General features: G+C 47.3%; 1 protein-coding gene across 1 annotated transcript in view; it reads left to right on the top strand.

Annotated features, from left to right (window-relative positions):
• Uhrf1bp1 (UHRF1 binding protein 1) overlaps positions 1–22,534 on the top strand; it is a 51,759-nt gene extending 29,225 nt beyond the window's left edge. The window contains exons 7-21 of the mRNA XM_036167228.1: positions 53–223; positions 1,067–1,253; positions 3,494–3,580; positions 4,031–4,207; positions 4,542–4,681; positions 5,152–5,293; positions 5,661–5,854; positions 6,013–7,439; positions 12,081–12,277; positions 15,279–15,430; positions 15,524–15,674; positions 16,696–16,958; positions 17,992–18,100; positions 18,218–18,318; positions 18,636–22,534. Of these exons, the coding sequence (XP_036023121.1) occupies positions 53–223; positions 1,067–1,253; positions 3,494–3,580; positions 4,031–4,207; positions 4,542–4,681; positions 5,152–5,293; positions 5,661–5,854; positions 6,013–7,439; positions 12,081–12,277; positions 15,279–15,430; positions 15,524–15,674; positions 16,696–16,958; positions 17,992–18,100; positions 18,218–18,318; positions 18,636–18,761 (3,624 nt within the window). The 3' untranslated portion in view covers positions 18,762–22,534. The remainder of the gene's footprint in view (positions 1–52; positions 224–1,066; positions 1,254–3,493; positions 3,581–4,030; positions 4,208–4,541; positions 4,682–5,151; positions 5,294–5,660; positions 5,855–6,012; positions 7,440–12,080; positions 12,278–15,278; positions 15,431–15,523; positions 15,675–16,695; positions 16,959–17,991; positions 18,101–18,217; positions 18,319–18,635) is intronic.
• The last annotated feature ends 275 nt before the right edge of the window (positions 22,535–22,809 follow it).

Here is a 22,809-nt window from a genome sequence, read left to right as displayed (position 1 = left end):
TAAGGCATTGGAAGATACAAGGTGCTAAACTGTGTTCTCTGTGGCCCCTCAGACCAAAGATTGCAATGTGGTGGCCTCCAAGTTGACGTTCCTGCTGGATGACCTGCTGTGGGTGCTGACTGACTCCCAGCTCAAGGCAATGATGAAGTATGCTGAGTCGCTGAGTGAGGCCATGGAGAAGTCAGCCCAGCAGAGAAAGAGCCTGGCTCCTGAGCCTGTGCAGGTTAGCGATGACTGGACGTCTTGTGGGGCTGGGGAGGCCGTTGGCCAGCCCTGATTGTGCCGCTGTTGGGGGCTGAAGGCTTATTGGCTTGCTTATGGAGTTCCCCAGTTGTGGTGTTGCCCGCTCCTGCCTTCTTTCACTTGCTGTGTTCACTGGCTCCCTCCCATATATCAGCTGGAACTAGTCTCCAGAGAAGGGAGGCGGTGTGCACCTTTCATTCCTGCCCTCGGGACTTACTCTGTCTTGTAGAAGAGACAGTGTACACATTGTTCATACATGGTGTGCCGGGTGCCGTAACAGGCAGACCCTGTGCTGCAGAGCATGGAGAAGGGCATGCAGCATGGCAGTGTCCCTAGGCAGGACACTCTAGAGGAGACGATGGGACCCAGCCCAGTCCCGGTGGGTGCGAGCCTGCAGGGCAGCTCAAGCCTGAGGACACACTGTGACAGCTAGTCACTTGTCAGTGGCGGGCTTCCTTGGGTAGTGCTGAGTGAGATGCTAGCCAGAAATTAGGAGACAGCAGGGATGCTGTTAAATTGTGGTTTGATGCATGTGGACTTCAGCTTCAGGAAGCATCAAAAGGAGCCTCTCAGAGCATGGACTTGATGTCTGTCTATGTGTCTGTTTTTCTAAATACATAATTTATTTTTATTTTGTGTGCCTTGGTGCTTTGCCTGCATGTATGCCCGTGTGTTTGAAGCCCTGGAACTGGAGTTACAGACAGTTGTGAGCCACCATGTGGGTGCTGGGAATGGAACCTGGGTCCTCTGGAAGAGCAGCCAGTGCTCTCAACCACCGAGCCACCTCTCCAGCCCCTGATGTTTTTCTCTCTGTCCCACGTAGATCACTCCGCCTGCTCCCAGTGCTCAGCAGACCTGGGCCCAGGCATTTGGTGGCAGCCAGGGCAACAGCAGCAGTAGCCGCCTCAGCCAGTACTTTGAGAAGTTTGATGTGAAGGAGTCTTCCTACCATCTCCTCATCTCCCGCCTGGACCTGCATGTCTGCGATGACAGCCAGTCTCGGGAGCCAGGTACCCACAAGGGCTGCGCTTGGCGGGCTGCACATCGTTGTCTATCTTGGGCAGAGCCCAGGATGAAGGTTTCTTCCCACGAACACTATGGCATCCAGCCTTCAGTTAGCTCCCTTAATCACAGGCGTTGCTTAGCCCCCAGCCCTCCTGTGGCAGCTCTGTGTTGGCTTGAAGCAGTGCTTGCCAGCACCTGGCAGGCCCTTTTCCCAACCAGTATAAGACTGTTTTCCTCCCCAAGCCCCCTGAGAAATGCTGGGGTTTGCCAGAGGTTGAGAACCACTGCTGGGGGATTTTAGGAAAAGAAAATTCAATTGTAGGAAACTCAGAGTTTTCAGATTTCTCTCCTCTTTTTTGGAGTTGAGGATTGAGCCCAGACCTCATGTGTATACTGAACAAACTGGTGCTCCACTGCAGCTTTACCTAGAGCCAGATGTTCAGAGTTTTAAGTCATTTTAATATTATGTTGTGGTAGTCAGATGTGGTGGTGCACAGCTTTAATCCCAGCACTCTGGAGACAGAGGCAGTCTCTGTGGACCTCTGTAAAAGTGCAAGGTCATTCTGGTCTGCACAGTGAGTTCTAGGACAGCCAGGGCTACACAGTGAGACCCTGTCTCAATCCCTCCCTCAATTATATATATTGTCTTTATATGTGTAGGGAGGTTATGTTAATGGCATGCTTAACATAGTATTGCACATGTGTATTTATATTTATTCAGAATGAGTGACATTTCTTTATGAGCCCTGCTTAACTTTTGGAATAACCTCATTTATGAATTGAGTGAAATCATTCTCTGCTCATTTTCCTCAAAGCCATTGTCAGGCTCGAGTGAGATGATCTGCTGGCTTTGGGGACCCTGACAGTCATGCATGGGATTTTGACTCCCGCTTACTCCTGCCCTATCTTTGTTCCTTTGCTCCCTCATGCTTTCTGGTGCTCACACTTGGCAGTTTTCTCTTGGGCTTTAGCTTCTCTGTGGGCTGCATTTACTGTCTGCCTCTTACTTACTTCCTTGTTTAGGTGGTGCTGAGGGTTTGAACCCAGGGCTTAGTGAGTGCTGAGCAGGTCTGTACCACTGAGCTACAACTCCTGCTGTATACTTGGCTCTTGAAGTGTTTCAGGGGTACATAGTTACTTTGTCTTTTCTCCCTGGGCCACCAAGCAGCGCTCTAGTTTGTTATTCCTTGGTCTTGCAGTGACCCCCTTCCATACTAAGAGGAAGACATGAGGAATGGCAGAGTAGATAGGGTATCTTCCACCAGAGGAAGTGAGTATTTAGTAATTTCTTCCCAGCACTGCTTAGGGACTTGGAGTGGGGGTGACTGCCTTGAGTCCTGGATGGGTCTCTTGAATTTGAGCACTTGCTGGTTGTGGTAGTGCATACATGTGATCTTAGTGCTCTGGAAGCTATAGCGAAGTGTTGTCACGAGTTTGAGGCAGCTTGTGCCACATAGCAAGACCCTGTCTCAAGAACAGGCCCCCCTTCTCCTACCCCTCCCCACCCAAAAAACGAAAGCAAGACTGGCCGTAGTGGTGCACACCTTTAATCCCAGCACTCAGGAGGCAGAGGCAGGCGGATCTCTGTGAGTTTGAGGCCAGCCTGGTCTAAGAGTGAGGGCTACATAGAGAAACCTTATCTTGAAACAAACAAACAATCCTTTCCCCAGATAAAAAGAATGCATTATTGTAGTTGTACATATTCTATTCTAGCAGTTGGGAGGTGGAGGCAGGAGGATCAGAAGCTCAAGGTCACTCTTAGATGATTAATAAGTTTGAGACTAGCCTAAGTTTTGAGACCTTGCCTAAAAAACAACAATTATAGTTTTAAATTTTAAGTACTAATAACTTTAAAATAGGTAATTTAAGGGCTGGAGAGATGGCTCAGAGGTTAAGAATACTGACTGCTCTTCCAGAGGTCTTGAGTTCAATTCCCAGCACCCACATGGTGGCTCACAATCATCTGTAATGAGATCTGGCGCCCTCTTCTCTATACATAATAAATAAATAAATCTTTTTTAAAAAAACAGCTAATTTAAAACAGTTATTGTTTCTTATCCATTAATGGAACAAAGGAGTATTTGTATATTCTGTAGTATAAAGCATAGATCTGGGCCCATTCGTTCAGAATTCTGGTTGCTCTTGCCAAGAGCGTTGTCCACTCTCCGGAGCACTTCCTGGTGGTTCAAGTGACGCTTGGGTTCTTTGCTCCTCAGTGCTGTTCACCTGTGTCTTTCTTTCACAGGTGTCTCTGCAAACAGACTCACAGGTGGTGCCATGCAGCTTACCTTCCGCAAGATGGCATTTGACTACTACCCCTTCCACCGGGCAGGTTAGAGAAATTTAACGTGTTCTAGCATGGCCCAGATTCACACATGACCAGCCAGCAAAAGGGTGCTAGATATTGCTACATATGCTCAGAGGGTTGCTGGGAGTAGTTTCCTATGAGGACATCTGCAGGCCTGTGTGGTGTACTGTTGCTGATGGCCAGAGGAAGTGGGTGCTGTTTGGAGTCTGCTCTCAGACCCTCAAGATCATTAGGTTTAAAACCCATCCGGTAGTTTATAGTCAGAAATAGCCCTTTTGAGACCCTTGGGAAATGAGGCTTACACATGGAGTTTAGAAGAAGATGGGTGCTCATAGTGGGCATTTTCCTCTTATCCCGGGAAGTTCTGGGTGGGGCTGGGATCTAATCAGAACTCTGACTTCCTGGACAGGAAGAAAACATTAGTACACTGGTCTGTGACATTGGGCCCAAATCCTTTTCTTCTTTACCCCACAGGTGACAGCTGTAAGCATTGGGTGCGGCACTGTGAGGCCATGGAGACCCGAAGCCACTGGGCCCAGGAACTGGTGATGGAGTTTCAGAGTAAGATGGGGAAGTGGCATGAGGGAAGCAGCAGCGTGAAGCCGCCATGGCACCTGGGTGTAGACGCTGCTGCCTTCAGGAAGAAAGCAGGTAGGTGTCGAGGACCTGGGGGCTTCTAGTTGTTCAGCCTTCTGCTCTTTGGCTCTGGACCGCTGAAGGAGATGAAGGGCGGGGGCTCTGTTCACCCAGCTGCATCCCACAGGGCAATGCCATGTGGGGTTCCTTTGTCAGCAGCAGTAGCTGCAGTTCCAGGCCTGTCAGCAGGCTTTGCCTTGCACTCATGGGGACTGTCACCAGGTTGCCACCAGTGTTGAGCTCTCTTTCTGCTTCATGCTATTAGTGATCTTGGGTTTTTAATTTCTAAATTTTATTAATAATGACTAATGAATGTATTTACTTCTTTTTCCTTTTCCTTTTTATTTAGATTCTTTCTCTAGTCCTGGAAAGAGCCCTCTTGACAAAAGCCCTGCTCAGGGCTGGCAGGCTGCCTTTGGGCCTCCAGCATGGAATCGTTTACGCTCTAGCTGCCTGGTTGTACGAGTGGATGACCTGGACATCCACCAGGTGAAGGCACAGGAAGACATTGGAGGGTGTGGGATAGTTTAGGAACAGTGTGAACCTAGATATGGAAGCCAGGGTCTGTTGGCCTCACTTCTGAGGAGATGGATGGTTTGGTCATTTCTGTTGAGCATGGCCTCTGAGAAAAGCCTTGGGATGTTCTCAGAATGCTGTATTACCACCTCCTGCTGACACGAACCTGGACTGGTTGAGGTGCTCTAATCCTAGCACTTTGGAGGTGGAGGCAGGAGTTCCAGGCCATCCTCTGCTACATTGCCAGTTTGAGACCAGCCTACACTATGTGAGACCCATCCCCCAAACCCAACAGAACCAGTGTGACTGTGTCTGGAACACGTGGAAAGCTTTCTGCTCCTCTCAGGGAAGGATGTGGGGGGATAGCAGAGGGCATGCATTTCTTAGGAGATAGTCGTGCTCTGGCTGCTGTGGCGGGCTAACAGTGACTCGTGGTTACTTAGGTTTCTACGGCAGGACAGCCAAGTAAGAAGCCATCCACTCTGCTCTCCGGCAGCCGCAAACGCCACCGCCTCCCGACTCAGGTGGCCGCCATCCATGTACAGTTCACAGAGTATTACTTCCCGGATAATCAGGAGCTTCCAGGTAAGCATCTCACTGTGGTTAGGAGTGTTATGAGTCCAAGTTAAAATCTTGGCTGGGCTGGGGCTGCAGTTGAGCTCAGTTGAGAGAGTTCTTTCCTAACATGCATGAAGCCCCATGCTTCGTCACCAACACCACATAGATTGATTGTGGAGACGCACAACTAAATTGAGCACTCTGGGAGGTGGAGGCAGAAGGTCATGGCTACATGGTGAGTTTGAGATCAGTCTGGGGTACGTGAGATATGTGAGATCCTGTCTGAAAACAAAACAAATAAACTGCGGTGTACAAGGGTGTCTCTTTGCTCTTACGATAGTGAGACGTTAGCTGCTACACTGTAAATGACTGTCCTTGTTTTCTCTGCTTCCAGTCCCCTGTCCTAATCTCTACATCCAGTTAAATGGTCTGACCTTTACTGTGGATCCCGTCAGCTTGCTTTGGGGAAACCTCTTTTGCCTAGATTTATACCGCAGCTTGGAACAGTTCAAAGCTATCTATAAGCTGGAAGATTCAAGGCAAAAAGATGAGCACTTGGACATCCGACTGGATGCATTCTGGCTGAAGGTAGGGACGGAGGTGGACTTTGGCACTTGTTGGTAGACACAGCTATTTTTCAAGGTTGTGATCTACGGTCCTACTGTGTCCACTGACAGAGTAAGAAAATCAGCTTCAGACGCCCACTCTGCCCAGATAGCCTTAACTGTGTTTCGTTCTCTCTGAAGGTGAGCTTCCCTCTGGAGAAGAGAGAGCAGGCGAAGCTGCATCGTCCCCAGGCACTTGTCCTCTCCACGGCAGGCATGGTCGCCACCAATACTCGGCATGCCCCGCACTGCGGTTGTCCAGACCTCCAGAGTCTCTTCCGGGGTTTTGCCACTGCTGAGTTCTTTCGTTCTAGCTGCGGTCCCTTTCCTAAGGTTCCAGGGGGCTTCGGCCTTCTGCACATGCTCTTCCTGCACCATGCTTTCCAGATGGACTCCCCCACTCCCCAGAGGCCGGCCGCCTCCCAGGACCTTTGGTCTCTGCACTTGACTGAGCTCTCCTTGGACTTTGAAGGCACAGAGAACTTCAAAGGCCATAGCTTGAACTTTGTGGCCCCCTTCCCCTTGTCCATTTGGGTCTGCCTTCCTCTCCGCTGGCAGCAAGCCCAGGCACGGAGGCTCCTTTTGGCCTCAGAGGGAAGGCTAAAACCGTCAGCCAGCTTTGGCAGTCCCGTGCATTCTGAAGCCCTTGCCCCTGAGTTTGTGTCCCATCAGAGGTCGAAGACTGAACGAGACTTGAAAAGCCTGTCAGGCTTCACTGAAACCCCAGAGGTTATGAGAGAAGGCGACGCTGGTGTGGACCACAGAGGGCACGTGGCAGAGCTGGAGGGTGTGGCGGATGTTCACATGCTTGTACACTCCCCTGCCCACGTCCAAGTGAGGCTCGACCACTACCAGTACTTGGCTCTGCTTCGCCTCAAGGAAGTGCTTCAGGGGCTTCAGGAGCAGCTGGCCAAGGACACAGAGGCCATGACTGGGTCTCCCCTGCAGGACCAGACAGCTTGTGTTGGTGTTCTCTTCCCCAGTGCTGAGGTGGCTCTCCTCATGCATCCTACCCCTGCGACTGCTGAAGCCAACTCCGCAGGCTCAGACACCACCAGCCTCATAGACTCTGAGCTGTCCCCATCGGAGGATCGGGAGCTGAGGTCTGATGCCTCCTCAGACCAGGGCCCAGTAAGCCCTGAGAAAGTCCCCAAGGTCAGCAGCATTGAAAATCTGGATGCATCCCAGGAAAGGCTGCATAATGATGGAGCACTACAGGACTTTGGTTCACCTGCACAACAGCCGGCAGGGAAGAGCCATGAGGCAGTTGAGTCTCTACAGGCCAAGAAGTTGAGCAAAGTTCAAACTGTCAGCTCACCGGCTGTGTCGAAGGACCCAGCTGATAGGGATGCTGCTATGAATGGACGCGGGGAACCCATACCCTTGAGGAACATTGAGGGGGAATTATCCAGTGCTATTCACATGACCAAGGATGCCACAAAAGAGGCTCTCCATGCCACCATGGACCTCACCAAGGAAGCTGTGTCCTTGACTAGGGATGCCTTCAGTTTGGGTAGAGATCGAATGACCTCCACCATGCACAAGATGTTGTCCCTGCCTCCCACCAAGTGAGTGGTCCTCAGCCTCCTTCAGTAACTCTGCTTTTTCCTCCAGTTCTGAGCATTGGGCTCAAGGCCGCCTACTGTGTGTACTCTTAGAGAAAGAATGGCTGGTGGGGGGGCTGGAGAGGTGGCTCAGTGGTTAAGAGCACTGGCTGCTCTTCCAGAGGACCCAGGTTCAATTCTCAGCACCCACATGGCAGCTCACATCTGTCTGTAACTCCTGTTCCAGGGTTTCTGACACCCTCACACAGACTTAAATGCTGGCAAAACACCAATGAGCATAAAATAAAAATAAATTGTAGGCCAGGTGGTGGCAGCACACACCTTTAAGGTGGATCTCTGTGTGAGTTTGAGGCCAGCCTGGTCTGAAAAAGCCAGTCCCAGGACTAGGGCTATTACACAAAGAAACCCTGCCTCGGAAAAACATAAACAAACAGACAGATAAACAAATAAATAAATTACCAAGGGGGGAAAAAGACTGGTTGAATGGGAAGACTTGAAGTCAACATTTGTAGCTTTTTAGGATGTATAGCCTCACAGTTATCAACACAGATTAGGCTAATTCAGAATAACAGTACCTGCCGTCCATATTCTGTTCTTGTTGCTAAGGAAACAAAGGCCTCACAAATGGTAGGCAAGTACTGTTAGCACTGAGCCATACTCCTAGCCCAAATACTGTGTTTGTTTGTGTTTGAAGACAAGACAGTGTCTTACTATATATCCCAGGCTGGTCTGGAACAAACTTTATCTCTCTCTCTTTTTTTTTTTCCTCACACAGCAACAGAATTTTTTATTAGTGCTGAAACAGATTTTTTTTTTTTTTTTAAATGTAACTTTGTGTCTTCTGGCCTCACCTTCTTGAGTCTTGGCATTACAGGTGTGTGCCAGTACGCCTGACTCTGGTGCAATAGTCTTTGCACTGGGTTATCTTGTAATCTCTTTGTTTAATTTGACCCCCATAACAGCCCAGGAAAGTAGCTGCAGAACTTTGTATTTGCATTTCTCGTTCATAGCTAAGGAGAGTGATGCCTGAGGCAGGTCCTGCTCTTTGACCCAGACCTGATGAACAGAGCTGTGCCCTGGCCTTGTCCTTTGTGGCAGTGCTGCAATAGCATCTGCTGGAGCAGTGGAGAAGGGAAATAGTGTTGAGCTCACTGTGTGGTTGGTCCTGTGCCAAGCATTGAGGATATAATAGGATGAAAGAAAATCCAAGAGGCATAGTCAGGAGGTTGGAAATGATGGCTTTTCCTGTGAGTGTCTTGAGCTTTTAGAAAGATAATAGAACAGCCGGGCATGGTCATGCATCCCTTTAATCCTGGCACTTGGGAGGCAGAAGCAGGTGAATCTCTTATGAGTTCCAGGCCGGCCTGGTCTACAAATCAAATTCCAGGACTGCCAGGGCTACACAGAGAAACCTTGTCTCAAAAACCAAAGGGGGAAAAAAAAAGAAAGGAAGGAAGTTAGGAAGGAAGGGAAGAAGGGAAGGGGAGGGGAGGGGAAGGAAGGGAAGGGAAAGGGAAGGGAAGGGAAGGAAAGGAAGAGGGACGGAGGGAGGGAGGGAGGAAAGAAGGAAGGAAGGATGGATGGATGGAAGGAAGAGAGGAAGGAAGGGAGGGAGGGAGGGAGGGAGGGAGGAAGGGAGGGAGGGAGGGAGAAAGGGAGGAAGAGGGAGTCTCTTCTAGGACATTTGGTGGCCCACAGACCATGCATGGCATTACAGTTGAGGAATCAGAGCTCTTTCCTTTTCCATTAGATAAATTTGTCGTGTGTAGATGTTTTGTCTGCATGTACGTGCGGTGCCCAAGGTATCAAATCCTCGGGGATTGGGATTACAGATGGTTGTGAGCCACCATGGGGATTCTGGGAATTGAACTCAGGTCTGCTGAGAGCAGCCAGTGCTCTTGACCACTGAGCTGGCTCTCCAGGCCCTCTTTCCCCATGTTTATGTGGTGTGCGTGTGTGGAGGGCCAAGGTTGATGGTGTCATTCGTTCTGGATCCCTCTTCTGCCTTTCTCATTGAGGCAAGATCTTGTAGTCAAACCTAGAACTCACCTGTACATCTAATCTAGCTAGCTAGCTTGCCTATCTCTGCCTTCCACACCTGAATTACAGGTGGGATGCCATGTCCACTGGCATTTTGTGGGTTCTAGGGATCCAGACTCTGGTCCTCATACTTGCCTGGCAGATGCTTTAGCTGAGGAGCCATCTCTCCAGCTCCTTGGAGCTTTTTCTGTATGAATTGTCCTAAGTGGGTCTCTAAGCAGTGCCTGTGTGTATAGTGCCTGCTAGGGTAGTCAGCCAGGGAGGCCGGGGAGGAAACCTCACAGGGGTCCTTGGTGGGCTGGGGAGATGGCTTAGTTGGTATACCCAGCGCCAACATAAAAGAAAGCTGGACATCTGCCTGTAATCTTAAAGCTAGTGAGGAAGAGACAGGAGGACCCTTTGGACCTGCTGGCCACCATTTCTAACTAAGTTGGGGAGCTCCAGGTTAACTGAGAGACCCTGTCTCAAAATATAATGTGATGAAGCAGTTGAGGAAGATACCTGATGTTGACCTCTGATCTCTGTAAGCACTGGGTGTTGGTGACTCACGCCTTTAATCCCAGTACTTGGGAGGCAGAGCCAGGTGGATCTCTGTGAGTTCGAGGCCAGCCTGGGCTACCAAGTGAGTTCCAGGAAAAGGCTCCAAGCTACACAGAGAAACCCTGTCTCGGGAAAAAAAAAAAAAAAAAGTGAATACACATAAGCACACACATATACAAAAAGGGACCAGTGTGTAATAATACTAGACTGTGTGTCCGGTTTGCCTTTAGTGTGGTATTTACCTACTGAGTTCCTATAGTTCTATGGGACATACTGACAGCAGGCCTCATTTAAATATATTTTATCTTATTTTTATATGCATTGGTGGTTTTGCCATGGGTGTCAGGGTCCCCTGAAACTGGAGTTACAGATAGGTGTGAGCTGCCATGTGAGTGCTGGGAATTGAACTCAGATCCTCTGGAAGAAGAGTCAGCCTTCTTAACCCCTGAGCCATCTCTCTAGCCCAGCAGGCCACATTTAATAGGAAACAACTCAGCAAGGCAAAAACTTGCTGAAGATCATACAGCTCCTCTGGAACATGAGTTATTACTATTTTATTAACAGTGTCAAAAAGAAAAAAATGTCATGTAGCTCCTGAGTGGTGGGATATAGGTTGAAAGCCAGACTCCTTTTCCTTCTCCTGGCCCTTCAGTTTTTTATTAGACCAGTGAGGTGCCTTAGGCAGGCAAAGTGAAACAGCAACACATCTTTTTTTTGTTTGTTTGTCTGTTTTTTCGAGACAGGGTTTCTCTGTGTAGCTTTGGTGCCTGTCCTGGAACTCAACACTGTAGACCAGGCTGGCTTTGAACTCAGAGATCCACCTGCCTCTGCCTCCCAAGTGCTGGGTTTAAAAGCATGTGCCACCACTGCCTGGCTAGCAATACAACTTTACGTAATTAAACAAATGTAGCATAAATAAATATAACATTTCTTTGCCTAGTTTAAAGTAATATTCCCCAATACCTGGCCTCCCTGTTTCTTTTCTTTTTACTTTTTAAAGATTTATTTTGTGTTAATTTTGGTGTTCAGTGTTTTGTCTGCATTATGTCTGTGAACCACGTGAGCACAGCATCTGAAAAGGCCAGAAGAAGGTGTTGGATCCTTCAAAACTGGAGTTACAGGTGGCTGTGAGCTGCCATGTGGGTGCTAGGAACCGAACCCAGGTCCTCTGGAAGAGCAGCCAGTGCTCTTACCCACCAAGCTTTCTTCAGCTCCATCTTTAAGCAGTTTTACGGGCACACACTTCTGGAATTCCAGCTCTTCGGGAGTCGGGAAGAATGCCAGGGGTTTGAGACGCTGTCTTAAAAGACATCACCTCCACCAAGTTTGAAAAACCACAACTTCTAAACTTTTGTATGATTTGGATGCAGTCTGTGTGGTTGTGTGAGAAGCACTTGATGGAGATTAGAGGACTTGCGTTTTTCTTCATCCTACTTCAGCTGTTGACTCACCTCTGAGAGTGGAGTTGGAAGGGCTCTAAGCTCTCTCTTCAGCCATCTGTCTTTTAGCATTAATCACCTTTCCTCTCCAACCCCCAGCGCACCTGAGCTGAGCCTGCCCTCTGTCCTCTGGTCTCTCCAGAGCAGTTGAACACAGGCTTGTGGCATGGGGCTGCAGAGATGGGTCAGCCTTTAAGAGCTCTTGCTGGACTCGAATCAGAAAGCTCAGAACCTTGTTTCTGTCACTCAGCTCCGGGGAAGCTGGCACCCTCTGCTGTCCACCACAGAAACCATGCATCTGTGCGTGTGTATACACGTGTGTGTACCCATACACAAGTTCATAAAAACAAGACTTGTAAAGTGCATGTGGCTGCTTTGACACCACTTGTTATCACTAGGGTGGTCGGTGGTCGGCCTCTTCTGTGAATGGCATGACCCTGAATGACCTCGAGATTTTATGTCACTAGATGTTTAAGTAGTTAAAATGCTCAAACAGCAAGTGTGTGTTCACATTGTCTGAGCTAGGGAAATGTATTAGACTGACGCTGGGTGAGTTGAAAGGGAACAAGGCCGTCCTCAAAGCTGAATTGATTTTTTTTTTTTAACTTTTTTTTTTTAAATATAGGGAAGCCACGGCCAAGGCTGATGAGGGGATAGCAGCCCCAGTGAGTGGAGGTGCTGCCCGGCTCCGATTTTTCTCCATGAAGAGGACAGTCTCTCAGCAGTCATTTGATGGTGTCTCAGTGGACAGCAGTGGCCCTGAAGACCGGATTTCAGTAGACAGCGACGGCAGTGATAGCTTTGTGATGCTTTTGGAGTCCGGTATGTAAGAGTAAAGTTGCATTAGTCCAGAGAGTGGGCTCGCTTTCTAGCTAATGCTCAAACCAGCAGAATTCCAGTCGAGCTGAGACAGGATAAAATAGGTATTTTTCCTAACCAAAACAAAAGAGAGAAAATTCATTACATGTTTTTATGGCTTTATTTCCCACATCTCCTAGGTTATTTCTATGTTTATTTCTTTGGGTTTTTTTTCTTTTGTTGTTGTTGTTTTGGGTGGGTGGGGGGTCTCGTGTAACCCAGACTAGCCTTGAACTCCGTATTTCCTAACTCTCCTAAGTGCTGGGATTACAAGTATGTGCCATCATTCCTATCTCTCTTACAAGTTATTGTTCAATACTTAACATTTATTACAGAAAATATTCAATCAAAGGAGTTCTCTGAGCCACAAGACCAGCTGACCAGAGTTGATTGGTATCTGTTGTCAGTGGCACATGCTTGCCTCTGGGCTTTGTTTTGCCTGGGTTTTTTTTTTTTTTAAGTTTGAAAGATTTATTTAGTTATTATTTACTATATTTAGTTAATTTTTATTAATTTTTATATTTACTTATGTGCATGAGTGTTTAGTCTGAATATATGTAAGTATACTGTGAGTATTCCTGGTGCCCTTGGAGGACAGAAGAGTGTGCTGGATTCCCTGGAACTAGAGTCATGGACTGTTGTGAACTGCTAAGTGGGTGCTGGGAATTGAACTTGGGTCTTTTGCAAGAGCAGCTAGGGCTCCCAACCTCTTGTCTGTGTATTTTATTGTTGGAAAATAACCTGAAGCTTTTTGTCTGTTGATACAATGATTAACTTAAACTTTTAAAAATTATATGTACTATCTATAATTAGATAGATAGTTGTATACATTTAATTATATGAATGTATGTATGTATGAATGAGTGTTTTGCCTTTGTGTATATCTGTATAACATGTGTGTGCAGTGTCATGGAGGCCAGAAGAGGGCATCAAATCCCTTACTGGAGTTACAGATGGGAGCCACCACATCCGTTGCTGAGAATTAAATCCAGGTCCTCTGTAAGATGCTGGGAATTGAACCTGGTTCCTCTGTAAGAACAGTCAGTGCTTTTAACCACTGAGCCATCTCTTTATCTCCATACAATGGTTAACTTTCAGGAATTAAATTTATCACTTTTGGAAGTCACACGCTCTTAGCTTATCAAAATAGAAACTTATTAAATGATTCCTTCAGAATATTTGAAGAACATGTTTATGTCTTTTGATACTATTATAATTATTTTTGGTGTTGCTCTAATCGAGGCTCTCAGTGTGCTGGGCAAGTGCTTTGACACCGAGTCACACCACTGGTCCCTTCTTTCCCTTTATTTTTCATAGGAGAGTGACAAATTGTGATGTGTGTGTTTATGTGGTGATAGATGTCATCTCACATATATACCATCTACTCTTCCTGCCCAGCTGAATGACTATACCCTCTGGCCAACATCTTTGTATTCTCTCCATAGTAACCATCATTCTATTCTTTGCAATATGTCTGATTGTTTCCTATACCATATATAAATGACAGTATGTGTCCATATTGCCTCAAGTGACAGGTTTTCCTGCACACTCACACACACTTTTCTTTGTTCACTGCATCGTGGACACATGTTGTTTGTGTGGTTTGGCAGTTGTGACTAGGCTACAATAAACATGGCGGTGCACACACTCCTTGATTATACTACTGTGTTTCCTTTGAATACAGCTAGGGTGGGTTTGCTTCTCTCCAGTCTTTTTTTTTTTTTTTCTGGTTTTTCAAGATGGGTTCTCTGTGTATCCCTGGCCTTGAACTCACTATAACTCACTCTGTAGCCCAGGCTGGCCTCAAACTGGAGAGATCCTCCTAGTGCTGGGATTAAAGGCGTGCACCATCACTGCCGCCCAACTCTTCTCCACATTCTTGCCAACCCTTGTTCTCTATTTTCAGTTTTTGTTTTTTTGGGGGGGTGGCGGGGGAGGCATAGTTTTGGCTTTTTAAAAAGTTTTTTTTTTTCTTTTTTTTTTTTTTTGCTTTTTTGAGACAAGGTTTCTCTGTGTAGCTCTGCACCTTTCCTGGATCTCACTCTGTAGACCAGGCTGGCCTCGAACTCACAGAGATCCGCCTGCCTCTGCCTCCCGAGTGCTGGGATTAAAGGCATTCACCAGCACTGCCCAGCCAAGATGTTTGTTTTTAATTGTGTGTGTGTATGGGTATGTGAATGTGAGGATAGGCCCTCAGAAGCCAGAAGGAGGCATGAGATCCTCTGGAGCTGAAGTTATAGACAGCTGTGAGCCACTGGGAACAGAACTAAGTCCTCTGCAAGAGCAGCCAGTGCTGTTAACCGCTGAGCCTTCTCTTCAGTTCCTGGTTTTGGCTTTTTGATTCAAGGTCTCACTATGCTGGCCAGGTTGGACTCGAACCTATGTTCCTCTCTAGGCCTCCTGTGTGCTTGGATTCTAGGCATGTGCTACCATAACTCCACTTGCTTGTCTTTTTATGATTTGTGTATTCTACTTACTACAGTGTATGCAGGACTCTAGGTTTTAATGTGTGTAGTGTAGAATTTCCTTCCATTTTAAGTCCAGATATTGTTCTTTGTATATCTATACCATACTCTGATTATCTCTTGACCAAATACAGTATTGCACTTTAAAAAAACAACAGTCCTGGGTCTGGAGAGATGGCTCAGAGGTTAAGAGCACTGGCTGTTTTTCCGGAGGTCCTGAGTTCAATTCCCGGCAACCACATGGTGGCTCACAACCATCTACATGAGAGATCTGGTGCCCTCTTTTGGTCTGCAGGCTGAACACTCACTGTATACATAATAAATTAAAACAAACAAACAAACAAAAAACCCAACAGTCCTTAAATTCATCAGCTCTCTAGTTAGATTTCAAATGCCCAGCTGTTATATTTGTTTTTTTACAGTTGTTGCAGTTTTTAGAGGATAGATGTGAACAGACCTTTCTAAGACTTTTGACCCTTTTCATTACCTTCTTCATGCAGAATCTGGTCCAGAGTCTGTCCCACCAGCGTCTGTAACAAATGTCTTGGATGACAGTGGTGTTCAAGGGATCCCTGTTCTGGATAACTGTGGCCAGGGGTTGCCAGAGACCAACAGCTCCGCGTCAGCTAGTGGTGACCTCGTCCTTCACTCGGTCAGCTGCCAGGCTTCTTCCTTCTGTGGAGGGGATAGGCTCTGGGTCAGGCACAAAGTTGGGAATCAAAACTAAGAGAATCTCTTTTGGCAGGTGTCAGTTTTGGTCCTGCAGGTGAATGAAGTGTCATTTGGGATTGAAGTTCGGGGTGAGGACCTGGCAGTAGCCCTGCAAGCAGAAGAACTGGCCCTGCGACAGTTGGGCACCGTGGGGCTCTGGCAGTTTTTACATGGACAGTGCCCAGGTACAGATGACGGCCATTCCCGAAAAGCGGGTTTCCCCAGGCAGGCGAGGTTAGCTGGCTCCGGCCCTGTGTTGTAAGCTCCGGTGCCAGGCACTTGGCTCTTTCCTCTAGCAGCTGTGGGGGAATCTCCAGTGAGTCCCCGTCTAACAGGAGGCCTGCTGAAGCTCTGCATGGGTAATGCGAGCTTTACACTCACCGGGTAGTGTCCATCCTCACCTCCAGACCCCGCTGGGTTTAACCGGGAAGAGTGTCCTTGCGGTTTCCTTGCGGCTGCCAAGAAAGCTGTATCTGACAGGAACCTGTGTCATTCATGTTCATCAGAGGGCGGACACTCTGGCTTATGTCACAGGCTTCATTTCATAGTTTTAAAAATCTTAAGTCGTTACCAAAGAATATTTATAGGTTACATATAAAATAATAGCACTGCAGTGGATTCTTACACCTTCCTTACTGTATATATACACCTCACATGTCCACCTGCTCAGTGAGCACTGCAGCCTGCTAGATGCTCTCTGACCTCAGGCCCACCCTAGGCCCACCCTCCGCTGTCCTAAGCAACCATTCTCTTGCATTACATTATAACTTTTCCATCTGTTTCCATCAGAATGTTACTTAATTTTGGATATTTCTCTAAATAGACTCATAGTGTTTATTATTTTGTGATTTAATTTTTTTTTCACAAAACATTGTTTTTATTGACAAATCTTTGTTTTGGGATTTTTGTTGTTGTTTCAAGTCAGGATCTCACTGTGTAGTCCTGGCTGTCCTGGAACTCACTCTGTAGACCAGGCAGGCCTCGAACTCACAAAGATCCATCTGCCTCTGCCTCCCGAGTGCTGGGATTAAAGGTGTTCGCCACTATGCCAGGCTTTATTAACAAATCTTAAAGATTGCTTTTATTTCATTGAGACTGTTGTAAACACTTCCCCTATGCCAGCATTTTAGCACCATCCCATCTGACAGGCGTGAACTAAGTCACAGTCTCTGTGTTAATAGGTTTTTCTCGGCTCTCTTCTCAAAGGTACAAGCTTCCAGGAATCCTCAAGTCTGAAGACTGGCCACATCAGGCCTGCTGTAGGCCTGCGCTTTGAGGTGGGGCCTGGTGCATCTGTTCATTCTCCACTGGCCACACAGAATGGCTTCCTGCGGTTCTTACTTCGGGGCTGTGACCTGGAGCTGTTCACCTCAGTGCTCAACGGTCTGGGGCCTTTCTTGGAGGATGAGGAAGTCCCAGTGGTAGTCCCGATGCAGATTGAGCTCCTGAACTCCAGCATTACCCTCAAGGTGAGAGGGACCTTGGTGTTTACCCTGGCCTCTGTAGCTCGGTGAGCCATTGAAAAGGTAGTCCAGCATTGTCTCCAGTATTTCAGTAGCGTGGGCATGGGCGGCACAGGTCAAAGCCTGGACTGGGGTAGGAAGATGGTTCTGCTGGTGAAGGGCTTGCTGCTCCAGCACTAGCCTAAGTGTAAGCTGCTCCTCATACATTAGAAAGACCCATTCTGTGGACGTGGAGACAAGAATGTTTCAGGGACAGGCTCTCCAGTGAGCTTCAGGTTCCGTGAGGCTCCATCTCACAGATAGGATAGAGAGAAGGCTGCAGCAGTGGTTCAGTGGTTTCTCTTGAGTTTCTCTCCCAGCATCCACTTGGTGGTTCACAACCATCTGTTACTCTAGTTCCAGGGGATCTGACTTCCTCTTCTGACCTCTGCAGGCACCAGGCATGTAGTGATACATATACATACACGAATATAAAACATTTATACACAAAATAAACCTCAAAAGGAAGAACATGATTGAGGTAAGACACCTTGGCCTCCACATGTACACACATGAACATGCACATGAACACATGAATGTGAACACATGCATGCACACACTCCCACAAAGCCTAGGTCATTTGTAATTCTATGTAACCATGCCAAGCTCCTGGTTGTGTGAATCTCAGTCTCACCATCTCTAGGGCGGGCGAGGCTTGGTTATGCCTCTTGTACCTTACAGGAATGTGTGGGCAAGCTTGCAAGATGGGTCAGTGGGTAAAGCACTTGCTGCCACGCCTGAGGACCCGAGTTCAGTCCCTGGGACTCTCATGGTCGAAGGTGAGAATCTACTCTTACAAATTGTCTTCTGACCTCCACATGAGAGCCCTGACATGCAGACACAGACACACACAGACATACAGAAATAATAAATAAATATAATTATACACAAAAGAGTATCTGGAGAATCAGTGGCGTCAAATGCCTTAAACTGGATGGTAGAAGTATGGATATGTCCTGAGCTGGGTGGGTAAGTCATGTGGTTCCCCTTTGTCCTTCAGGATGATATCCCTCCTATCTATCCAACGTCCCCTGGCCCTGTCCCCATCACTTTGGCGGTGGAGCATCTTGTGTTGAAGCGGAGTGATGATGGTGTGTTTCACCTTGGCGGTGAGTAGGCTTCTCAGCTCCTCTGTTCTGCCTTTCTCTGATGAGTCGATAGAGTTGACAAGTCGGTCTGTCTGACTGTTGGCAGCTGTTTGTCACTGAAAATGCTTATTTCACCAGCTCCTGCTCAGGACACACCATTGGCTGCAGTACCTGAGAAGCAGCAAGTCCCAAAAGAACAGGTGCTCCTGGTGCCCGAAGGACAGGTCTTGGGGCTTGAGGTAAGGACCTGACCAAGCTCCCCATAAACCTCTAGGGGGTTGTAATTGTGGGAGCAATGAAACTCAGAGGTCTAAAAGGTCATCTGTGTGTGTAGTGGGTAGCGTAGGCTCCTGTCACCAGCAGCAGCTTCTGATGCTAGAGGCTGTAGACGTGAGCTGATGAGCTCAGCGAGGGAACTGGACCCTTGGAAAACTGTTTGGGTTCTAATCATTGCCCTACTGGTGCTTCTGTGAATTCTCCTTCCCCAGCCTCCTTACTAGTGGTGTTGCAAGGAGGTCTGGCTGTGTTCCCTAATGGTGAACTACTTACCCCTCAGGAGAGAGGATTACCTGCCCTACAGCAAGAACTGATGGACATCAAACAAGCACTGGCCAATGCCAACCAGGACAAAGAAAAACTTCTTCAGGAGATTAGGAAATACAACCCTCTCTTTGAGCTCTGACGGCAGCTCAGCCATCTGCGCCAAGGAGAGAAGATATCACCAGCAACAGCACCACCTAGGACAGAGGTGCCGAGGAGCCAGCAGGGCCGGGAGCACTCAGGTCACTCCCTGTGTGCCAGCCTGGTGGAGGACAAGGGGAGCATGGCTGCATCCAGGAACTGGGATAGCTATGTACCTGGCCCTGCACCTTATCTTGCCATTATGTAGCCTTGTAGCCCTCTGCATAGTAGAGGAATCCTCTCTACACTGTAGAGCATTTCACTTTCTGGTTTCATGGCAGTGGTGTTTGTTTCTTTATGGCCTGCGTGAACAAGTGTCCACCTGAGTCATGTACACAGCCACCAAAGATCCCATGACCCAGTGCTTCCTATTGGCATACCTGGAGTCCTTGGCCTGAGTTTTGGAGTAGATCAGGAAGTAGCCCAGCCTTGGGTTGGGGCAAAGGAGGCCTGAGGTCAGGGAGCCATGGACTGCCTGTCCTGGAACGGGGGCTAGACTCATACCATCTTGGCCAATAGCCTCGAGTCCAGTGTCTTTTCTGTTGAATTTCTTCATTGTGATGCTTTGACTCAGCCAGATTGTCTTTCCCGGCACAACAATTGGTTTGAGATTTAAATCAAGAGAAATAGTGCTTGGCTGAGGGCATGAGGAGGCAGGGGTACCGTTCTGCCTGTTTCTACAGCTGTACCTGACTCTTCTTTCTGTACGAGGAGCCCCTGGTCTCCTGCTTTCCCAGCACTATGTCTTTCTGCCTTTGCTAACTCCAGCACTTGGTAGTTTGGGAGAGAAACATGTGCTCTAAACTTAGTCGTAAACACCTCAGTATGCTGCCTCACTCCCTGTTACTATGGCTTTTTAAGAATCATGTGATTTCAACTTAAGTAAATCTAGCTAGGCTTCCTCCTGTCCCTGTAAAAGAGCACAGCTCTGTGCTGTCTCCAAGTAGTGCTGGCCAAACAGAAGCATCACTAACTCACCTACGGGATGAGATGGTTGGTTGTAAGCCAGGCGATGCCTGTGGCTGAGGGGAGGGAAGGAAAAGCACCACCTTGTGTTTTGAGGGTAAACGAAAAATATTTATGAAAGAAGGAAGTCACATTTGTTCTAACTTGCAGGACTCAGTCATGTTCTTCACTAAGGCAAATTTCCAAACACCAGTTCTTACAGGATTGTGGTTTGTTACACTGAGGAGACACATTACAGACTTGGGAACAACATCTGGAGACACTGTCAGCAGGTGCAGTTCCCTAGTTTCAGATTTTTATAAATGACCTAGAACTTTAAATGCAGGTAAATGTTGCTGCTTCTAGATGATGAAAAGCAGGCCAGAAGAGAGAAGCACAGCCATAGAAAAGTCACAGTGAGCAGGGTGTGAATATGAAACATGACAGGGGAAGTTCAGCATAGGGAAGGCCTGGGATGTGGCTCAGTGGTAGCATTTGAGTGGCGTATGTGAGTACCTGGACTCATCCCAATATTAGAAACACAACAAAAATAAAGATTATGTATATTTTAACTACTACCACTAAAAAATATTCAGTAAAGAATCAAGAGCCTTGCTTAGGGAGGAGGGACTGTTGTGGCGCTGTGCCTGGCTGTGCTCCCAGCATCATTAGGAAGGCACTCCTGCCTTTCAAGAGCAGTGTCTCAGGTAGAACTGTGGGGGTGACTTCATCCAACCACTGGGCATTTCTATTGGCTTTCTTTATCTAGGACACAGAGAAGAGAACGGAGGCTCAGAGAACAGGTAGAATGATTGGGGGTGTGCGTTGAAAACGGAGACTCTGTTCTCAGAGATGAAAGTGGAAGGGAGCAGATGATACACACACAGTCCAGAGTAGGGGGAACCTAATCTTGAAACACTAGTTTTAGGGCTCTGTCACTGCCTCAGGGAAAAGAAAGCACTTTTTATAAAGTCAGAAACTTGAAGAGCTTGTTTGAGAAGCGGCATCTGTGTTTCTAAGATTCTTAGAGGGAAAGGGAGAGCCAGTAACTAGAAAATAGAATCATCTATCAGGGTCACTTGAACTGGTTTAAGATCACACCCCTTCCTCTTTGCCCACCTCATCCCATGGCATCCCTCCATGAGATGTCTAGCAAACACTTGGTGTGCTTCTCCTTCAGGCTTGCAGTAGAAACATTTTGTCAAGGATCATGCCTAAATGGCCAGAATGTCAGGTTTCTGAGCTGAGGGGCTCTGGGGTTCTTGCCTATGTGCAAATGGAGACACAGTTTGGCTTATGTGGTGGCTTTGGCCTCTGTGTCTGGGAGTCATCCTCAGAAAAGATGGTAGAATTATTTTCCATGGGATTTCAATGATGTCATCTTTCATAATTCAGTTCCCTTCTTCATTGGGGGATAAACAGGAGAAACTGTCATAATGAGATGTGAACTGGCTGTGTGAATCTTCAGGATAAGGGTAAAAGAATAGAATGGAGAACAGGGCAGTTCTTCGGGAATTTTGGGGTGAAGTTGCGATTCATAACATGAAATAATACCTCAAGAAAACTTCTGGAGGGACAGCAGCACTGTCCCGGAGACTTCAGCCGCTGCGCATTGCCCTCTCTGCTGTAAAGCATTTACTGCAGCTGCGTCACCTGGCATTGCCTCGAGTTCCTGTTTACATGCATGTACTAGGAATGTGTGCTGGTGTGTGTAGACTAGATCTAGTCCTCTAACCAGACTGCAGATGGCTGCCAGTGTCCACTTCACTGCAAAGACTGAGTCTCTGATGGAAAGCCAACATGGGTTCTCTTCCCCTACGAGCTGTCTTTACTGTGTATTTCCTCTGACCCTTGCTTTGCTGTGGGCCACAATCTTCATGTTTCTGTGCTCTGAAGGAATGGTACCTGTGTATGAAATAGAAAGGGATGATACCACATCTCACAGACCCTGTAACTCAAATGTCTGCTGTGAAATTATGTTAGTTTTCCCTTAGGGGCTCAAGAGATTGAGCACTGCAAAGAAGGTAGTGTGAATTCTCCTGGGCAGGAACTTTCTATTCCAAACTTCTTCCATCTTTAGGCCTAAACTTCTAACATCAGTGACCTCAAGCCACAAACTTGAAAACAGATTTACTACCTAAGCTAGTAGAGTAACATCTGGTTGAGAGCTATGACAGCTGTGAGTAACTCTCGGAGATTCAGAGGCCACACACGAGAGACTTGGGGCCTTTCCATTTCCCGGGTAGGTATGGAGAACAGCTGTTAATGAAGAGGCATTTTCCCCATGGCACAGGGAAATACTGTAACTTCTATCAACGAGGCCTTTCTAAGTGGCCAGACTTGGGGTTGAGCTTCCTGTCCTGTTATTATATTCCTGCCTTATCTGGTATCCTTTATCGAAATAGTAGTTCCTCCATGTTAAGACCTCCTACTAGAGTTGAGAGGGAATTTTTTTGTCAGTAAGTTACTAAAAGATCTGTCTAATTACGTGAGTCTGAGCTATTTCCCTAACTCAGGGTGCTAAAAACAAGACTTGCTCAGGAAAGCTTCAGAAGAGAACAGCTTCCAACCCTTCTTCCTGTGACACTCAACCGTGGATGGGAAGCAGGCCAGTGGATTGCCAATTATATCAGGCAGCCTTACTACTGCCAATCACTGTCAACAAAAAGTCACTTCATTCTCTGAGGAAAGCAGTGAGAATGTACACAGTGAACTGGAATCCTAGTCAGTATTGGGGAATTTTAATGTTGCAATATCTAATCAAACTCTTGAGTGTACTGGTTCTGTGAACCACCTGAAAAGCAAATTAAAAAATACTATTAAACAGTACTGGTCCTTATATATCTGTTTCTAGGAGCTGAAGTAGATAAGCTTTTACATGTTTTTGTTTTGTTATGATAGGTTATTTTTGCTTTGTACCCATTTGTCCTCAAACACATGATTCTCCTGGGATTTAAGTGGCTGTAAACAGTGCTGGATGCTGGGAATATGCCTAGGTTATTTTAATGCTTGCCTAGTATGCATGGAGACCCTGAGTCCAATTTCCAGCACTGTATAAACTGAGTATGATGGCACACACCTGTAATCCTAGTCCTGGGGAGGTA

The sequence above is a fragment of the Onychomys torridus genome, chromosome 18, assembly GCF_903995425.1.
Source record: "Onychomys torridus chromosome 18, mOncTor1.1, whole genome shotgun sequence".
Lineage (NCBI taxonomy): Eukaryota > Metazoa > Chordata > Mammalia > Rodentia > Cricetidae > Onychomys > Onychomys torridus.
The sequence above is the reverse complement of the archived record's forward strand: the minus strand, read 5'-3'. Positions and strand labels throughout refer to the sequence as shown.